The sequence below is a fragment of the Alexandromys fortis genome, unplaced genomic scaffold (genome assembly GCF_014885135.2).
Source record: "Alexandromys fortis isolate MF-2015 unplaced genomic scaffold, M_Fortis_MF-2015_v1.1 scaffold_32, whole genome shotgun sequence".
Classification (NCBI taxonomy): domain Eukaryota; kingdom Metazoa; phylum Chordata; class Mammalia; order Rodentia; family Cricetidae; genus Alexandromys; species Alexandromys fortis.
Window position 1 is genome coordinate 7,257,498 of NW_026067938.1, and position 15,624 is coordinate 7,273,121.

General features: G+C 46.2%; 1 protein-coding gene across 3 annotated transcripts in view; it reads right to left on the reverse strand.

Annotated features, from left to right (window-relative positions):
* Nucleotides 1–15,624, reverse strand: part of Acsl1 (acyl-CoA synthetase long chain family member 1) — a 69,242-nt gene that overhangs the window by 24,218 nt on the left and 29,400 nt on the right. For all 3 annotated transcript variants that reach the window (XM_050147199.1, XM_050147201.1, XM_050147200.1), the window contains exons 3-5: nucleotides 8,170–8,284; nucleotides 4,578–4,642; nucleotides 796–897 (exon numbers count right to left, since the gene is read on the reverse strand). In XM_050147199.1, the coding sequence (XP_050003156.1) occupies nucleotides 796–897; nucleotides 4,578–4,642; nucleotides 8,170–8,284 (282 nt within the window). The remainder of the gene's footprint in view (nucleotides 1–795; nucleotides 898–4,577; nucleotides 4,643–8,169; nucleotides 8,285–15,624) is intronic.

Genomic DNA, 15,624 nt, shown 5'->3' on the forward strand with positions numbered 1-15,624 from the left:
CGGCTGACACAATAGAGTTAGAGCACAAGCAGTGTCTATGTGGGACTTCCCACTTCAATTACGTTTAAGTGTGTGTGTGTGTGTGTCCACACGCACGTGCATGTGTGGGTGCCAGTGGAGACCCAAGGAGTTGGACTCACCTGGAGTTAGACTTAGAATGTTTCTAAGCCACTTGATGTGGGTGCTGGGAATCGAACTCTGGTCCTCTAGAAGAGCAGTGTGTGCTCTTAACCACTGAGCCACCGCTCCAGCCCCTCAAGTCACTTTTCTGAAGTACTAAGTGTGAGCCTCGTAGCCAAAGAACAGCAGTATGTCACCACCAAAGCCAGCTCAGAGTGGGCATTTCACGGTATTTTAAGTTTGGAAATTTGACCAGAAGAAAAGTTAAGCCCTTTCAGGAAGAAAAGTTTGCTACTAACAAAAATATATCCACAATTCCTACTCTAATTTATTAATAATTTATTAATGCCTTTTATCCAGTCACAGAGGTACTTGAAGGGAAGGGACTTCTGATTTGACATTTTTTTCCCTAAGGATTTTGTTTGATGACCTGAATTAATAAAAACGTAAACATACAAACAAATTATGGGGAGGGGGCAAATGATTTTCTTTTTCTCTTGAAAGCTTAAGAAATTCTCGGTTTAGGTTTTTAAACCTATAACTTTCTAAGGAAAAGCCACAAAGCCCTATTCCCAGCAGAAAACAGACAACAAAATCTAGTCCCCAGCAGCTACAGGCGTGAAAATCACGGAGAACAGTGAGAGCCCTGTATGGCAAAGAAATCGTGGTTACTACCTCAGGTCTATTTTGAGAAAAGATGCCGATGAACTGCTCTGGGGAGGCCTTGAACCCCTTCTGGATCAGTGCGGAGCCTATGCACTCAGCCAGTTCTGCAACCTGCAGGAAGAGGAGGCAGACATTAGCAAAGAGGAGCGGTCTCACGGCAAGGCCCGTAGGGGCTCACCAGGTGACAGGAGTGTGTCGGCTGCAAGCAGAGCTGTTCAGAGAAGGGGAGCTAGCCCTTTTTAAAAACTGTTTGCACAACACAAGGTCTTATTCACCCACACAGCATTAATGGACCTGGGTACAGGACTCCTGCAAAGCAAATGATTCTGTTTGCAGGTCCCAGATGACTACAAATCAGGGCTTTCTATGTGTGTACGTTTCTATTCTAGTGTTACAAAATGAGCGTACAGAGACATTTTCCTTTCTTTGGGGGAGGCTGTTGCTGGTTTGTACTGCTGAGGGGAACCTAGGGGCGTGCACACACTAGGCAAGCATTCTAAAATGACCTTGTCCCCAGTACTTGACTTCTCCAGCTGGTTCAGGCTAGCCTCAAGTTCAGAGTCCTACCTTTCCAGCTGGGGGGAATCACAGGTATGTATCAAGAAGCCTGGCTAGACTTTCCTTCATTTATAACTTTGAAAAGTGACCAAACCCCTCAAAACCTGTCATTAGAAACAGCTTTTACAAAAGAAAAAAAAAAGACTAAGCTTTTATTTGTTTGTTTGTTTGCTTTGTTTTTCAAGACAGGGTTTCTCAGTGTAGCCCCAACTGTCCTGGAACTCACTGTGTAGAAACAGGCTGGCCTCGAACTTCTAGAGATCCACCTGCCTCTGCCTCCCGTGTGCTGGAATTAAAAGCACTGCTGGCTAAGGCTAAAGTTTTCATCTACAATCCCATTCTTGAGAACTTCATTTTGGTAAATAATACAATCTTACGAGGAGATTTTTAAAGGCATTATATGCAAAGATACACATTTCAAAATCACCTAAAGTTGAATAAAGCCGGGGGAGGGGGGTAATAAAACCTACTGGGTGGTGAAGCAAATGAGAATATTTCCCAGGAAATGACAGCTAGGGTAGCTGACGAATATTACAAGGATGAGAAAGGGACCGCGCCTAGGGCAGTGTCGGCTGTGTTGATGAGCGGTGAAGGCAAAGGAGAACCAACACCGTGAGACCAAGTAAAGCCAGCCACGAGACGCAGGAGACACATCCATGGCTACCCTCTCACCACTCCTACTCTACAGGCATTTTTAATAAGTTTAACCTTAAAACATTAGGCCAGGTGGTGGTGGTAATCTCAGCACTTGGGAGGTAGAGGCAGGCAGATCTCCACAAGTTTGGGGCCAGCCTGGTCTATAGAGCGAGTTCTAAGACAGCCAGGGCTACTCAGAGAAACCCTGTCTCAAAACACCANAAAAAAAAAAAAAAAAAAAAAAAAAAAAAAGACCTTAAAACGCGGAGTTCTTTATCCTCGAGAGTATTCTGAAGGCTGAAGGCATAGCGTGCATATAGGAAAAACAGCCATGCCAGCCTTGTTAGGAATCCCGTCAGTTCTGGTACACAACACTTTGCCAGGCCTAAGGGACACAGAGTGATGCTGGCCAGGTGACAGCCGGATGGCTCAGTGTCTTCTATTCTCGGCCAGTTCACAAGTCTACGTTGACTGTCAGGGACTGAAATCAGAGAAATGCCTGCAATTGCTCGCAGGGCTCCATGGGACAGTACGCATACATTTATGTTTCTAGAAAGATGGTCCATTTTGTTCTTTAAAAAAAAAAATCTCAAAAAGATTCTTACTTTCCTAAAAGTCAGGCTTGTTAGATGAGTAAAAAGTAAAATGAGATAAATATCTCTACAAAGCCAAAGCTGGCTTCAGTGCCATCCAGCTCTGTGCCTTTGCCAAGCCTCCGGCAACATCTTCAGAAACTCCGGGGACTTTCAGTGAGTCCTGAACACCAGTTGGCAACAGACGCCTTTCTTCTTCTGGCCAACAATGACAGAAATAACGCAGGGAGCCCTAGGGTAATCTCTGGGGCCTGAGGGCTGCCGCTCAGTGCCCTGTGCCCTGTGCCCAACACATGGTCTTGTTATAGGGACTCTGGAAGCAACTTTCTTAGTGTTTTGAGGTGGTCTAACTCTGCAGCCCAGAGCTGGACTCGGCCTCAGTATGTATCCAAGCTGGCCAGGAACTCATAATAATCCTCCTGCCCCAACTTTACCAATGCTGGGAGCACAGATATGAGACTGACTAATGAAAAAAAAAAAACTGGATAGAAACTGGTTTAGGCTTTGGTAAAGTCAAACAGAAAGTGGGAAATCCCTCTGGTCACGTGAGCTCCCAGCTCTGTCCAGACAAGGTATTAAAAGCTGATCTCTCTTGTCTCTCTTGAGAGACAAATACTACCTAAGCAAAGTGTTGGGCATTCTCGTCCACCTTCTGAAGACAGAAGAGGACAAATCCAGGGCTTCAAGCCAAGAAGCTCTGACAGGTACTCCTCCCAGGCTGGGGTTTGTGGCTCCAGAGGACAACTCCCTCCATGTCCACACCCTCAGACAACTACTAAAAACAAAGAGGGGGAAGTCAGTTTGTGTTCCTGAGCGCCAGAGGATTACCTGGCCCCAGAACAAGCAGCAGTGGAGCCCAGGGACAGAAAGCCATTTCCTGGACAGCTGTGTAGGAAAAAGGAAGGCAGCTAAACTGTGCGCGCAGCTGCGCCTGCCCATCCCGAGGCACAGAACAGCTTGATTCTGTGCAGCCATAACGAGAATAAAAAATTAAGGGGTGACGTCTTCCTGCTCTGCGACCCACTACTTACAAACTGACTGAGACAGCTACAGCTGCTGGTGGGCAAAGGCAAGTCTGAGCACAGCCAGATCCTAGCTTACACTGTATGCAGACAGAGAGGGGTCTTCTCTGAACACCTGGGCTCATCCCTATGCCTGCCAAGGGGTTAAATGTCACACCCTAGAGAGCTGGCCAAGGACAGTTCTGAGGATCGATGAACAGATGCCAACTTGCCCACAGCACACCTGACTTTGGTCTTGCTTTCGCCACTCACACTGTATGAAGGCAAGTTGCACCTTTTCACGGGGCATGTTTTCCTCATCTATAAAATAGGGGGACACTCCAAATTGGGGTTTCTCAGTTTCCTAGCACTCCTCAGGCAAAGATGAGTCATCCTAAGCCAGGGATAGGGGTAGGGGGAGCATTTGCTTCTGGAGATTTCTAAAATTATCTGAAAAGTTACACTTCCCAATAAATCCATATAGGTTGCCAATCAAGTGCTTCCAATCTCTAAGTTAGAGTTTCCCGGGATTTTCTATGCTCTGTTTTTCCATAGATGCTCAGTGGAATTTCTGAGGTGCAGCCTGTTGCCTGGCCCAGCAATCTTTCACTAGTGTGCTGAACCAATCTACAGAGCCATTCGTACCACTGGAGTCTGAAATGGACCCCACAGGTTCATGTGTTTGAACACTTGGCCCCTAGCTTTGGGCAGGACTCTGGGAAGAGGCAGAACCTTTCGGACATGGGGCCTAGCTGGCGGATGTAGGGTCACAGGAACTGGCCTTGGGTTTAGGCTAGGCCTGCTTCAGACTGGGCTTGGCTTTCAGAGTTGCTAAGATGTTAACAAGCTATATAATCCACCTGCACAGCCAGGCACCACACCTCCCTCACAAGAACCGAGCACCCCCACACCCGAGCTCAAATTGATCTCTTCTCCATTTGGTTGCTTACATTGATTATTTGGTCACAGACGTGAGGAGAGCTATCAGAGCGACAGAACTCACCTGCTTGTAGGAAATCCATTCATAGGGCTGGTTTGGCTTTCTAGAACCTAAGCAAGGGCCATTGTCTACAAAAAGAAAAAACAAAGATGAAGCAAAAGATAGATGGCGTTGACCTTTAACTATCCCTGCATTTTATTGGCTTTTCTCTTTATTCCTTAAAATATCAAGTAGACTCTAGTCTTCAAAGTAGAAATGGTGAGTTCAGATTAGAAATGCCCCCCGCCCAGTATGAAGTGATTTTTATGTTTTTATTTGCTCTGCTTCTTAAAAACAAGGGGGTTGGAGATAAACAGAGGAGAAAGGCAGATAGTAATATGACCGACTCTTTTGTTGTTGGGTTTGGGTTTTTGGAGACAAGGTCTCTCTACCACATGGCTCTGGCTGTCCTAGAACTCACTGAGCTCTACCTGCCTCTGCCTCCAGAGTGCTGGTGTTAGAGGTGTGCACCGCCACACGCTTACAATGACTTCCAAGAACATTTAGCCTGTGACTTTTTCCTTCAAGCCAGTGGCTGAGTGTAGCTACACACTACTGTGTTCAGAAGAGGTAGCCACTCTGGTGAAGCTTCAAGCCTTCCGACTCAGAATGAAACGCTTCCCCAAGAGCCGTGCGTTGGAGGCGCAGGTCCCTCCTGACTGGCTTTGGCTTTTGAGAAGTGATGGAGGCCTGAGGGTTCTGACCTAATGACTGGGTTAATCCCTCCATGTGCTTGTAACATGATGGAAGCATTGGGGATATCCCTGAGGGTAACATCCTGCCCTGGCTGCTTCCTGCGCCCTGCCCCAGCCCTGCTCCCATCTCCCACTCCAGGGGGAGGAAGGGAAGGAAAGTGAAGCTACCACAATGTCTAGGTTCACTAGTCCCAGTCTGAATCTGTAAAGGTGTTCTGATCTGGTGTGGGGACATGGGAGGACTGGCAAGGTAGACAAAGAATGGTTTTGCTAGGGGCTGTGACAAGCCTGGTCCTATCGCCTAGAGAAGCATGGCACACCAATGGATTCAAGTGTCAGTTAGATGTCAAGAGAATGAGATGGCGTGAGCTGGCTCGCTGACCGTTCCCTAGTAACAGAGCTGACAAAAATGGTCCTTCCAGACTTGCTTCAGTTTACAGCACTATAGCCAAGGTTCAGGGGACACGGGAGGGTCAGCAGCTCTGTTTCTCAGATGGAAGACCCCTCAGCTACAGGAACTGATGCCATTTTGTTCCTCAAGAGCTAAGACAGGCAAATTGCAGCCAAGGGCCACAATGAACCGGTGGCTGTTTTTGTAAACAGTGTTAGTAGATCACAGCCTTATCAACTCATCCACCTACATCTGAAGCTGCAGAGATTATATGGCCCCAAACACCTAAAGTACTTACTGTTTGGCTGTTTATGGGCACAGCACACTGATCCCAGCTCTAAAACTGTGGCTAAGCAGCAGCTTACCTGCAAACTTGAAAACCATCCATACCCAGGCCCTGCTGCCAAAATCTGATATAACTGGATGGCTTTAGTATATTTAAAAAGTGTCCCCAGAGGACACTAACACACAACTAGGTGCATCTTAAAAACATCAGGTTTAAGGGGTGGGGGTGAGAGAAATGGCTTAGCATTTAAAAGCACTGACTGCTCTTCCAGAGGACCCAGGCTCAATTCTCAGCCCCCAAAGTTCATCTCTTAACTCCAGTTCCAGGAGGTCTGACGCCCCCTTCTGGCTTCTATGAGCACTTCATGTAAAGGGTGCACAGGCAAAACAGACAACAAAAATAATTTAAAAAATTAAATTAAAATTAGGTTTAAAAAGCTCTAGGCTAGCTTCTCCTGCCGATGAACAAACTTCTGACCATCTAGGCAAATGCTGGGCCTTGCTCCTCTATAGTATTTTAATCCTGAGAGAGCTTAAGAACACTAATGTTTAGGATAAAATGTTTCTTGGAGGAAAAAGGAAACATTGACACAAAAAGCAGCTACCTTTAATCAATGCATATTAAGAAAGCTTACATTTCTTTTTCCTGTGATCTATTGAGGATCACTCAATTTCCAATCAGACAAGAGACAACAGAACAAAAAGTTGTCTAAGAGTCAGAGGTACAGTGTAAGTAAGCCCCATACTTCTAGGTACACCGCACGCTGTCTTTATAGAGGAAAGGGTGTACATAACTTACAACACATATTTTTTCATGGAGCTTGATGCTGGCCTGCTCTACCTCAGGGAGATTTCCTGTCACTGATAAACTCAGATCTTGATGCTAACTTCAAAAGGTTCATGCAGTCAATGATACACAAGGAAGTTTGCTTTCTCTTTACAATGGGCTAATGAGTCTTTTATAGGAACATTTGGCCGAACACAATGGGCTGAGTAATCAGACTGCACCAGTGAGAGCAATAAACAGCAGGTACTTCTCGAGTGCACACATGTCTTATGGGGCACAGAGGGGCAATCTCCCCCGATTCCTGGCTAAGACTACAATCTGGCTACCAGTGGCAAAAACCAGAAGCTGACGTATGGATCTTAAGATCCATTTCTATAACGAATCATGAAAAAAGCAAAAAGTAATCCTTAAAAAGAGTGTTGCTTCATGGACAATATACTAATTGAGTACCTACTATGGACAGGTCCTTCATGGGCAGTACACTAATTGAGTACCTACTGTGGTCAGGTCCTTCATGGACAGTACACTAATTGAATACCTACTGTGGTCAGGTCCTTCATGGACAACACACTAATTGAGCACCTACTGTGGACAGGTCCTTCATGGACAACACACTAATTGAGCACCTACTGTGGACAGGTCCTTCATGGACAACACACTAATTGAGTACCTACTGTGGACAGGTCCTGGGTCAGTGCCGTGGGGAGAGCAAAACAGAAGGGCATGTTCTTAAGGAGCACAGGCTGGAGGGCAAAAGGCAAGGCATGCCAGTCGAGTAGCTGTGTACGGTGAGGGGTTATCGCCGCCGAAGCAGATGTGAGATGCTGAGAGGAAAAGGGGGAGGTGCCCCACTGGGACAGGACCAGGAAGATGTTTATAGAAACAGCGAATGTAACAGGGTGTTCAAGGTACCTGCATGTCAAGAACACCGGAGAGGTTGGGGAGAGCAGACTTATGACAGAGAAAGGAAGTGCATGAAGACACACGGGGAGGGACCAGCCGTGCTGTCACCTGAGAGCTGACTCAAGGTGGAAAGCTGGGCAGAGGCTGTAATGGAGGCAGGCATTTGGATAGCAGGGGTTCTCGACGGTGTTTCTGATGGGGTACAGCTTCCCTGGAAAGTTAGTAGTTCTCTCAAAATATGTATGTCAGTGGCCCAATACATTCAAAAAATGATGGACCAGGGCCAATTAAATATTAAAAAAAAAAAACCACAGGAAACATCGGAGCCCAGTACATGTGATTCTCCATCAAATATAGGCCGTATTTGGTGATGGAGGACATCTGAAGGGTCCTACGAGCTTTGAGATCGGCTCTAACAAGTTACAGGAGACAGGACAGGGACAATGCTGGGTATATGGAAGACTGGCAGATGTGCCTTTCTGCAAGGAAGGCTGCTCATTCCTCATGAGAAACAACAGCAAAGTGTCAGTCACGACAAAGCAGCTACGGGCTTACTTGACACCTGAAGGCCCCTCTGGAAGCCTTCGTACAGTGTTCTGACATCATCGTAGATGTACACCAAGAGCTTGTCATTGTCGAGAAGCGCTGATCTTCGAGCACCATCAGTACCCTATTGGGAAGGACAGGGGCAAGCAGGATGTTAACAAGAAGCCCACAGCATGTTGTCTTTATAGAGGTGCATGCTGCAGCCAAATGACGCTAATCAACATGCCTATTTTTCTTTCCCGAAGCTTGCTATTTATTTGCGGTACAAACACTTAAAATCTCCCGCCCTAGCGATTCTCAGGTAGATAATACACTATAATGAATGAAGGCCATGATACTGCAGAAGAGGTTCTGTGAGTCTATTTTCCCTACTGTGCACCATCGATACATGCAATTACTATTCGTCGGTTAGATGTAAATTCAAAAATACAAACTGCTGTGCAGTGAGTAGCAGCTGAAGGAAGAGGGGCAGAATTTGTCAATGTGCTAATGTAAGCCAGCTGTTCCCTTGAAGAACCAAGGCGGCTTTGGAGAAGCGAGACTAAGATAACATGGCCATGAATGGAATCTTGGGGAAAGAAGATGGATTAAAAAAAAAAAAAAAAAAAAGCTGCTCACAGATTTATAGGTACGTGCACTGCCAGACAGCTGGAGGGAGGGGACACCAGGACAAGGCCGCCACCTTGCATACTCCAACTGTATTCACCAACAGAACAGAGGGTGATCCTGTCAGCTTGGGAGGAAACGACAGGTGGCTCAATTTTACTTCCACGAACCCCTCCATCCTTCCATGAGGATCCCCTACAGCTACTGCTCCCTCTCATCACAAACTGAAACACAGTCCGCGAGAACCTTCAGCTCCGCGAGCAGCACCTCAGCCGCCAGCACTAAATAAGTGTGAGCAGATGCAAGTCTTTCCAAGTGTTTATGGGCAGCTTGGACAGGTGGGCACATCTGCTGCTGAACACCTTCTTCTAAGCTGTCTCCACCTGCTGGGGTCTAAATACAACCGCCACGTACAGAGAGTCCTGATGGCGAACAGAGTATCAGTTCCTAGCCCCCCGAAGGGGCAGGAGGAGCTACTAAATTCTCTAAGAGATACTACAGGGGGTCCAGAGAGCCACAGGAACCCCTCAGACATTCCCTCTACACTGGTAAGGAAGAGCTCAACTACTAGGTTAGCGCCTTCTCCCTAGTTCACGTTTTAAAGGGGAGGCCCCTCCCATTTACAACACCCAGGAAAGCCTTAAGGGAAATTAGAACACGATATGAAATGCCCAGTACCACAAGAAAGGACTGTCCTAAAACCCAAGAGATCACTTCTGGCTTGAGGTTTGGTGAAAGAAAACAGGAAACCACCCCCAGCAAGCCGGGTCGAAGAGCAGCCAGAGTTCAAGTACAGGCACCCTGGCTGTCCTATGCTGTCCACAGCCACCCCACACTGTCCTTACAACACGGAGCTCAGGATGGTGCCTCTCATGGCACTCACCTACTCATTGTGACACGGAACCATCCGTGGCATTTCTCAATACAATGCCATCTCTTTAAAAGTGAAGATGACACCTGCATTCCACAGAGAAGCTCTCACGGCCCTAAGTGGAGCAGCTGAGACAGGCAAACAGGGAGCCTAAGACTTCTGCTATGGTTTGAATCTCAAATGGCCCCTGCAGCTTCATGTTTTGGATGCCTGTCCTCGGGCCAGTGGTGCTATTTTGGAAGGCTGCTGACCCTTAAAAGGCGGAGCCTATCTGGCAGAAGTAGGTCACCAGGTATAGGCCTTTGAAGGTGACAGAGAGCCTCCAGTTCCGCCGGAGCTCCCTGCATCCTGTCGCCATGGCGTGTCCAGCCCATGACACACAACCCCACTGCTATGAACTAAGCTGCTCCATCAGCCTTTTCTACCGTGGGGGACTGACACCCTCTGAAACCATGAGACATGGTTCATGAGCTTCCTTCTGCCCCCCCTCCCCCGATTCATGACACAAAACTCATACAGAAAAGAACACCAGGAAAACGGTGCTGTGGCTTTGACTGAATCCGACTCTTGCACTGCTGGAAGGATCTGCGGGAGCGATCTGCAAGACTCGGGAGACAAATTAAGAAATCTTAATGAGCAACCACAGAGGGAGTCTGGAAGATGAAAATGCCTCGGGACTGCGGACGGGACTGTTCGTGGATTTTCAGAGGGACAAGGGCTCCACTAGGAATTAGATGAGAATTCACGTGTAGGACGTTCTGGTTAAGAACGTGTCTGTGTCTATACTTTTCCCACATCCAGAAAAATAAATAAACAAATGAAGCTGAGCTAAACAGTAACAGTGCTAACTAACCAATTTGGAGAAGAAAAATGTGAAACTATATAACTTTAAGCTGTTGCATGGTTATTGCTAGCTGCTTTTTTAGTCAGCTTTACTGAAAGAGAGAGAAAAAAAGATAGAGTTTGGCCAGAATGGGGTCTTATTTAAAGTTGTAAACAAGGTAATCGTTAAAGAGATTGACCAGTAAAGAAAAGCCAGGTAATGTTTACTGGGACAATAGAAAAGGAGCCCTGTGGACTTTTCAAGAATTAGAGACTTCACCCACCAAAAAATCCTGGATCCTGGGTTTTGCATATCTCACTATCAAATTATATATACACACCATTTAAATATCTATCACCACCATTTACATAACACACACACCATCATATACATATACATGACATGAAGGTATTTAGGGAAAAGCAGAGGGTATGAGAGAGAAGGTGGTTCAACTATATTTTATACTTGCATGAGATCCTGTACCATGTGCTGTGCAAACATACCAATACTAAAGAACCAAGTTAAAACAAACAAAAAATAAAATCTATGTCTAAACCCAAAAACTCATTTTGAAGACCTTCCTTTAAAAAAAAATGCTCCTTGTGAAGCGGGAAAGGGGGATATCTCACAGGGCCCCACCCATATACTAAGAACTCAGGCAACTAAGGCATGCTGAGAGCTGAAGAAATAGTTCCCCAATGAGTCCCATAACTGATTACTCAATACCAAGTGGTCAGCCCCCAAATCATATACATATAATTAACACTAAATGGTTTGAGCAGGTTGTATTATGTTTAGAGGTATGTGTGTGTGTGTGTGTGTCTGTGTGTGTGTGTGTGTAACAATAACAACTAAAAAATGGGGGGGGGCACAAGCCATAATTTTGAGGTGGGGAATACACAGGAGGTTGGAGGGAGGAAAGGGAAGGAAATGATATAGTTATATTTTAAATATATTTTAATTAATACATAATTAAAATATAATTATACAAAGGTAACGTATTTTTAAAGCTATGATAATAAATAACATCACTTTGGCAATTAAAATGATGGCGGATGCTAGGGAAAAAAATGAATACTAGCCACTAACTGTGAGAACAATAAAACAGCTTTCCTAGGGTGCTTGACTTGCACAGAGCTGCATAAGAAAGTGTTTTCCCAGGTTCTCCAGAACTCAGAGGCAACTGTGGCCATGGTGTGAGAGGGGCACAGACCGGGAAAAGGGAACTCAGAGGTGACTGTGACCACAGTGCACGAGGGCACAGGTACCGCTCAGGCTGAGAGCGGCAATGTGTGTTGTCCTCGTGGTACTAGCTGTGTGGGCATGCAGAATGCTAGAAGTATGGAAGCATGGCCGCTTCCACCAAGAGTTTTCAGAAACTCTTGTGAGCCAGGCAATGTATAAAAGCTTCAGATTTGCTGCGGGGGACCCCTGAGAGGTCAGGAGATGAAGCTATGAAGGTGAAGACTAAGTTACAACAGAGTTCCCGGATGTTGGAGAGGACTAGAACATAGGCTGTCTGCCAAAGAAAGGTTTAAGCACAGAACAGAGCCAGAGGCTGTGTGTGTCACTTGTGGCAAGGACAGGGGCTCCTCAAGTCCACTGGAGCATACATCATACAACATGTGCCTCTCATACTGGACACAGGGTTACATGATTGAATACTTTCCCTGCTGGCTCTGGGCCTTGCTTTGGTCCCCACCCCCTTGCTCCCTTTCATGGGGTGTTTGCTCTGTGTCGTTGTATATTGGAAGTCTATAGTTTTTGTATTTTTTAGGAGCTAAGAGCGAAAAGACTGCTTTGGGTCTCAGCAAAGATGCAGACTTTTGGTCAGGATGGAACTGTGAAGGCTTATGGGACTCTAGGCTGAACTAACTATATTTTATGCTATGAGATGATCAATGTTATGGTTTGAATCTGGAGTGTTACTCCATTGGCTCATGCTTTGACTGTGTTCTCTAATCAGTCACTCTCTTAAGAGGGGCTGTGGAACCTTTAAAAGGTGGGGCCTAGTGGACAGATGTGGGTGATGGGGTAGGTGTTTCAAGGTGTATCTAGTCCCTGGTTTCTGGCTGGCTCTCTACTTCCTGTCTGTGGGAACATAAACACGAACTTCTTTAGCCCCATGAACGAAGTGCTCCACAATGCCTTCCCTGCTGAAACTGTGAAGCCATAATCATGTCAGGACACTGCAGTGCAGAAGTAACTGAGACATCTTGCCCTCGAGTGACCAAAGACTCCAAGGAATATTGGCCAATCAGAACAAAACAAGGAAATCAACAAGGACAGGCAAGAGTAAGTCTGGACCCTGAAGGGCACAGGCTGAACAGGTGTCTTTTCTAGAAATAAACTCTGGGTCTCAAAGAAAGAGACCATCATTCCAACTGGAGTATCTGAAGGTAGACTTTACTCTTGACCAAGAGGTCACACACCAAGGGCACATGCACTCATGCATGCATGCCCCCAGAAAGACAGGAAATGCACTTGGCGGGGGTTGGGATGGGGGTGTGTGTGGGGACTTGTGTCCTTTCCCCATTGGCAGGAGTAAGACCTCACAGTCTCATTTAATTACCCAGGCTGTCTTAAGGTCATAAAATTCCTGGAATGCAGCAGGAGGCCTTATTGTAACAAAGGTTTATCAGTCGGGTGGTGTGGAGGGAATTAAAAATTTCCATGAAAGTTTTTAAAAGGTGGGGAAGATAAAAAGTTTTATAGTATTTAATAGAAAAGACTCATACTCAATATTTCTTACTTCTTAGAGACCACGTCTACAAAATACAAACTGGGGGAAGCAACCGACATTTGTTGGGAAACAGAGTGATGCAGGCTGAACCCGAAACTCGCAATCAGGGTTTCAACAAGGCTGTCGGAGATCCTGGTCCTGCCCTACGGAGAAGCAGGATCCCAGGGACAAGTCCCAAGCAGGGGAGTGGAGCCGATCAGGGCAGCAGTATAGAAAGAAACCTACCACAGGTAGTGTGTAGGAAAGGCTGTGGGGGAGGGGGGGTGCTAGAGAGAAAAGGATTTATGTGGGCTCAGACTAGGGCAGTGGCCTGGGCAAGGGCAGTGATGCCAAGAGCAACATGCAATCTGTCATTTAACAGAGAAAAGGGACGAATTAAGGCACGGAGAATCACAGTTCCGAGTCCAGGGGAAGTTTGAAAAGCAGACGGGATTTAGCTAGGTAGTGAGGACCACAACCCTCATGACAGGACAACCCTCCCGGTCTGCTTCCCAACTCTCCAAAAACTGCTCTAGAGGGTCACTGTATAACAACACTTTAGCTAAATCATTTTTTAGTTAGGTTTAAGCTTTTGATGCCATCTTTAGGACTTTGGGAAAAGATGGAAGCAAAACCAAGCCAAACCTAAAGAAGTTCATTGCACTCCTAATAAAGCTGTCTTCTTGACAACATAACCTAAGGACAAGGTGTTTATCATTAGCCTAATTATTAATTAAACTAATTAGCAAAGGCTTGAAAATGAAGCAGTGAGGAGATGCCAAGGAAGGAAGAGATACTAACTCTAAGGGACAGGTAAAACTGGGCAAAGGTCCATTGTCCTTCAGTTGTAAGGGAAACTATGATTTGGAGAAGAGGGCAGTGAAATGGGGAGAAACACTAGACAGTAAGCGCCATGCTTTGAAATTTGCTCTATGAACGATCACAGATTCCCCTAAAAGGATCATTATCTGGGATGAGAGGGAGTGTTCCTATCCTTCCTGAATACAAATGCTACATGAAGGGCTGGACATTCATCACCTGAGTTATAAACCTACAGCACAGAGGCCTGCACCCTGCAGGCTGACAGCTGAGCCAGAGTGCTCAGATGTGCCACAAAACAGAGCCTTTAATTACTAGGTTATCCAGGTGCACAGATATGTTTCTAGGAACAGCCGCTACTGAAATGGAAAATGTCTTAAGTGTGGCCCTCTAACATAACCTGCAGGAAGGAGGCGGGATGGGGAGTGGGCTGTGCTCAAGAAATAGCCTGACATTGCAGAGCCTAATCAATCAAGACTGGAAAACAGGGGAATTATGGGTCTGCTTCAATGTGGATATGGTTTTCCAAATTTAAAAACCAAAGAAGATGACTCCAAAGCTAAGGCCTTTGCTACTAGTATATTCTCCAACATCTACAGGGTCCCTTTGGGATCAGTTTTTCTATACATTGAATTAGTAAATACAGTCGAGGTTGAATTAGGCTAAATTCGAAAGTAAAAACTCGAATTAACCCTTGAGGAATGGGGAAAGGCAGGGACGGGAAAACAGGGAGTGTCTATGTCTTCGGTGGATCTGGAGAACCATCAGTATTTGACAGGCAGTGGTGAGCTATTCTGGCCTACCTTCATATTTAAAGTATAGCAAATTATGTCCCTGAGGGTTTCTTAGAGGGGTCCAACTTTACATTGAAGTCTCATTCATCTTTATCTATAAAATGCATATCTACAGAAATATAAATAAAAAAGCAAGCCAGGAAGATAGGGGACCCAGCAGAAAGGAAAAAAAAGAGAAGAAAAGGAAGGGGTGGGGAGTACCATCTCAGGAGACAACCTCAAGTTTTAATGCTCAACCCATCCTAAGGAGAAAGGCAGCAAACAGAAGCACAGTCCTGGCGGTGAAGGGCCTGTGCGGCTGCTCCCTGCCAGAGTCCACTCCTCCCTGCACTACACCTGACATTTGCCACTTGGTTGACATGCCGCTTCCTGGCTCACACACACTTCTTTTCAGAAACAGGATGAAACTGCTTTTCAGAGACATCAGATCTTATCTCCGAAAGGCCAGCCTGTGGGTGGCACCCCATATTCTAGTGACCTCTGAACGGCAAGGGACAAAGTATTCAAACAACACCCCTGAACTGTCCCAGTAGGTGAAGGGCAGAGGCTACAGGGTAAGTAAGTAAGGTCATGCTTACTATTGAACTAGGGGTCATTACTCCCAGGGGCAAAGACACTGTCAGTGCTGGCTTTCCCAGCGCTGAGGGAGAGTGTGTGGGGCCTGTCAAGGTCAGCCACTGCCCAGTAGGGACAGGTTTGCTGACTCGGTCCCTCCTCAATTCCCTGTTTACACGGCAGTGAGGTAGAGCTCCAAATCCTGCTAGCCTGGTGAAGAGTTCTGAAGCAGGCTCCTCCAGACTTGCCCATGTAGCCTTCCCTTCGTGCTTGA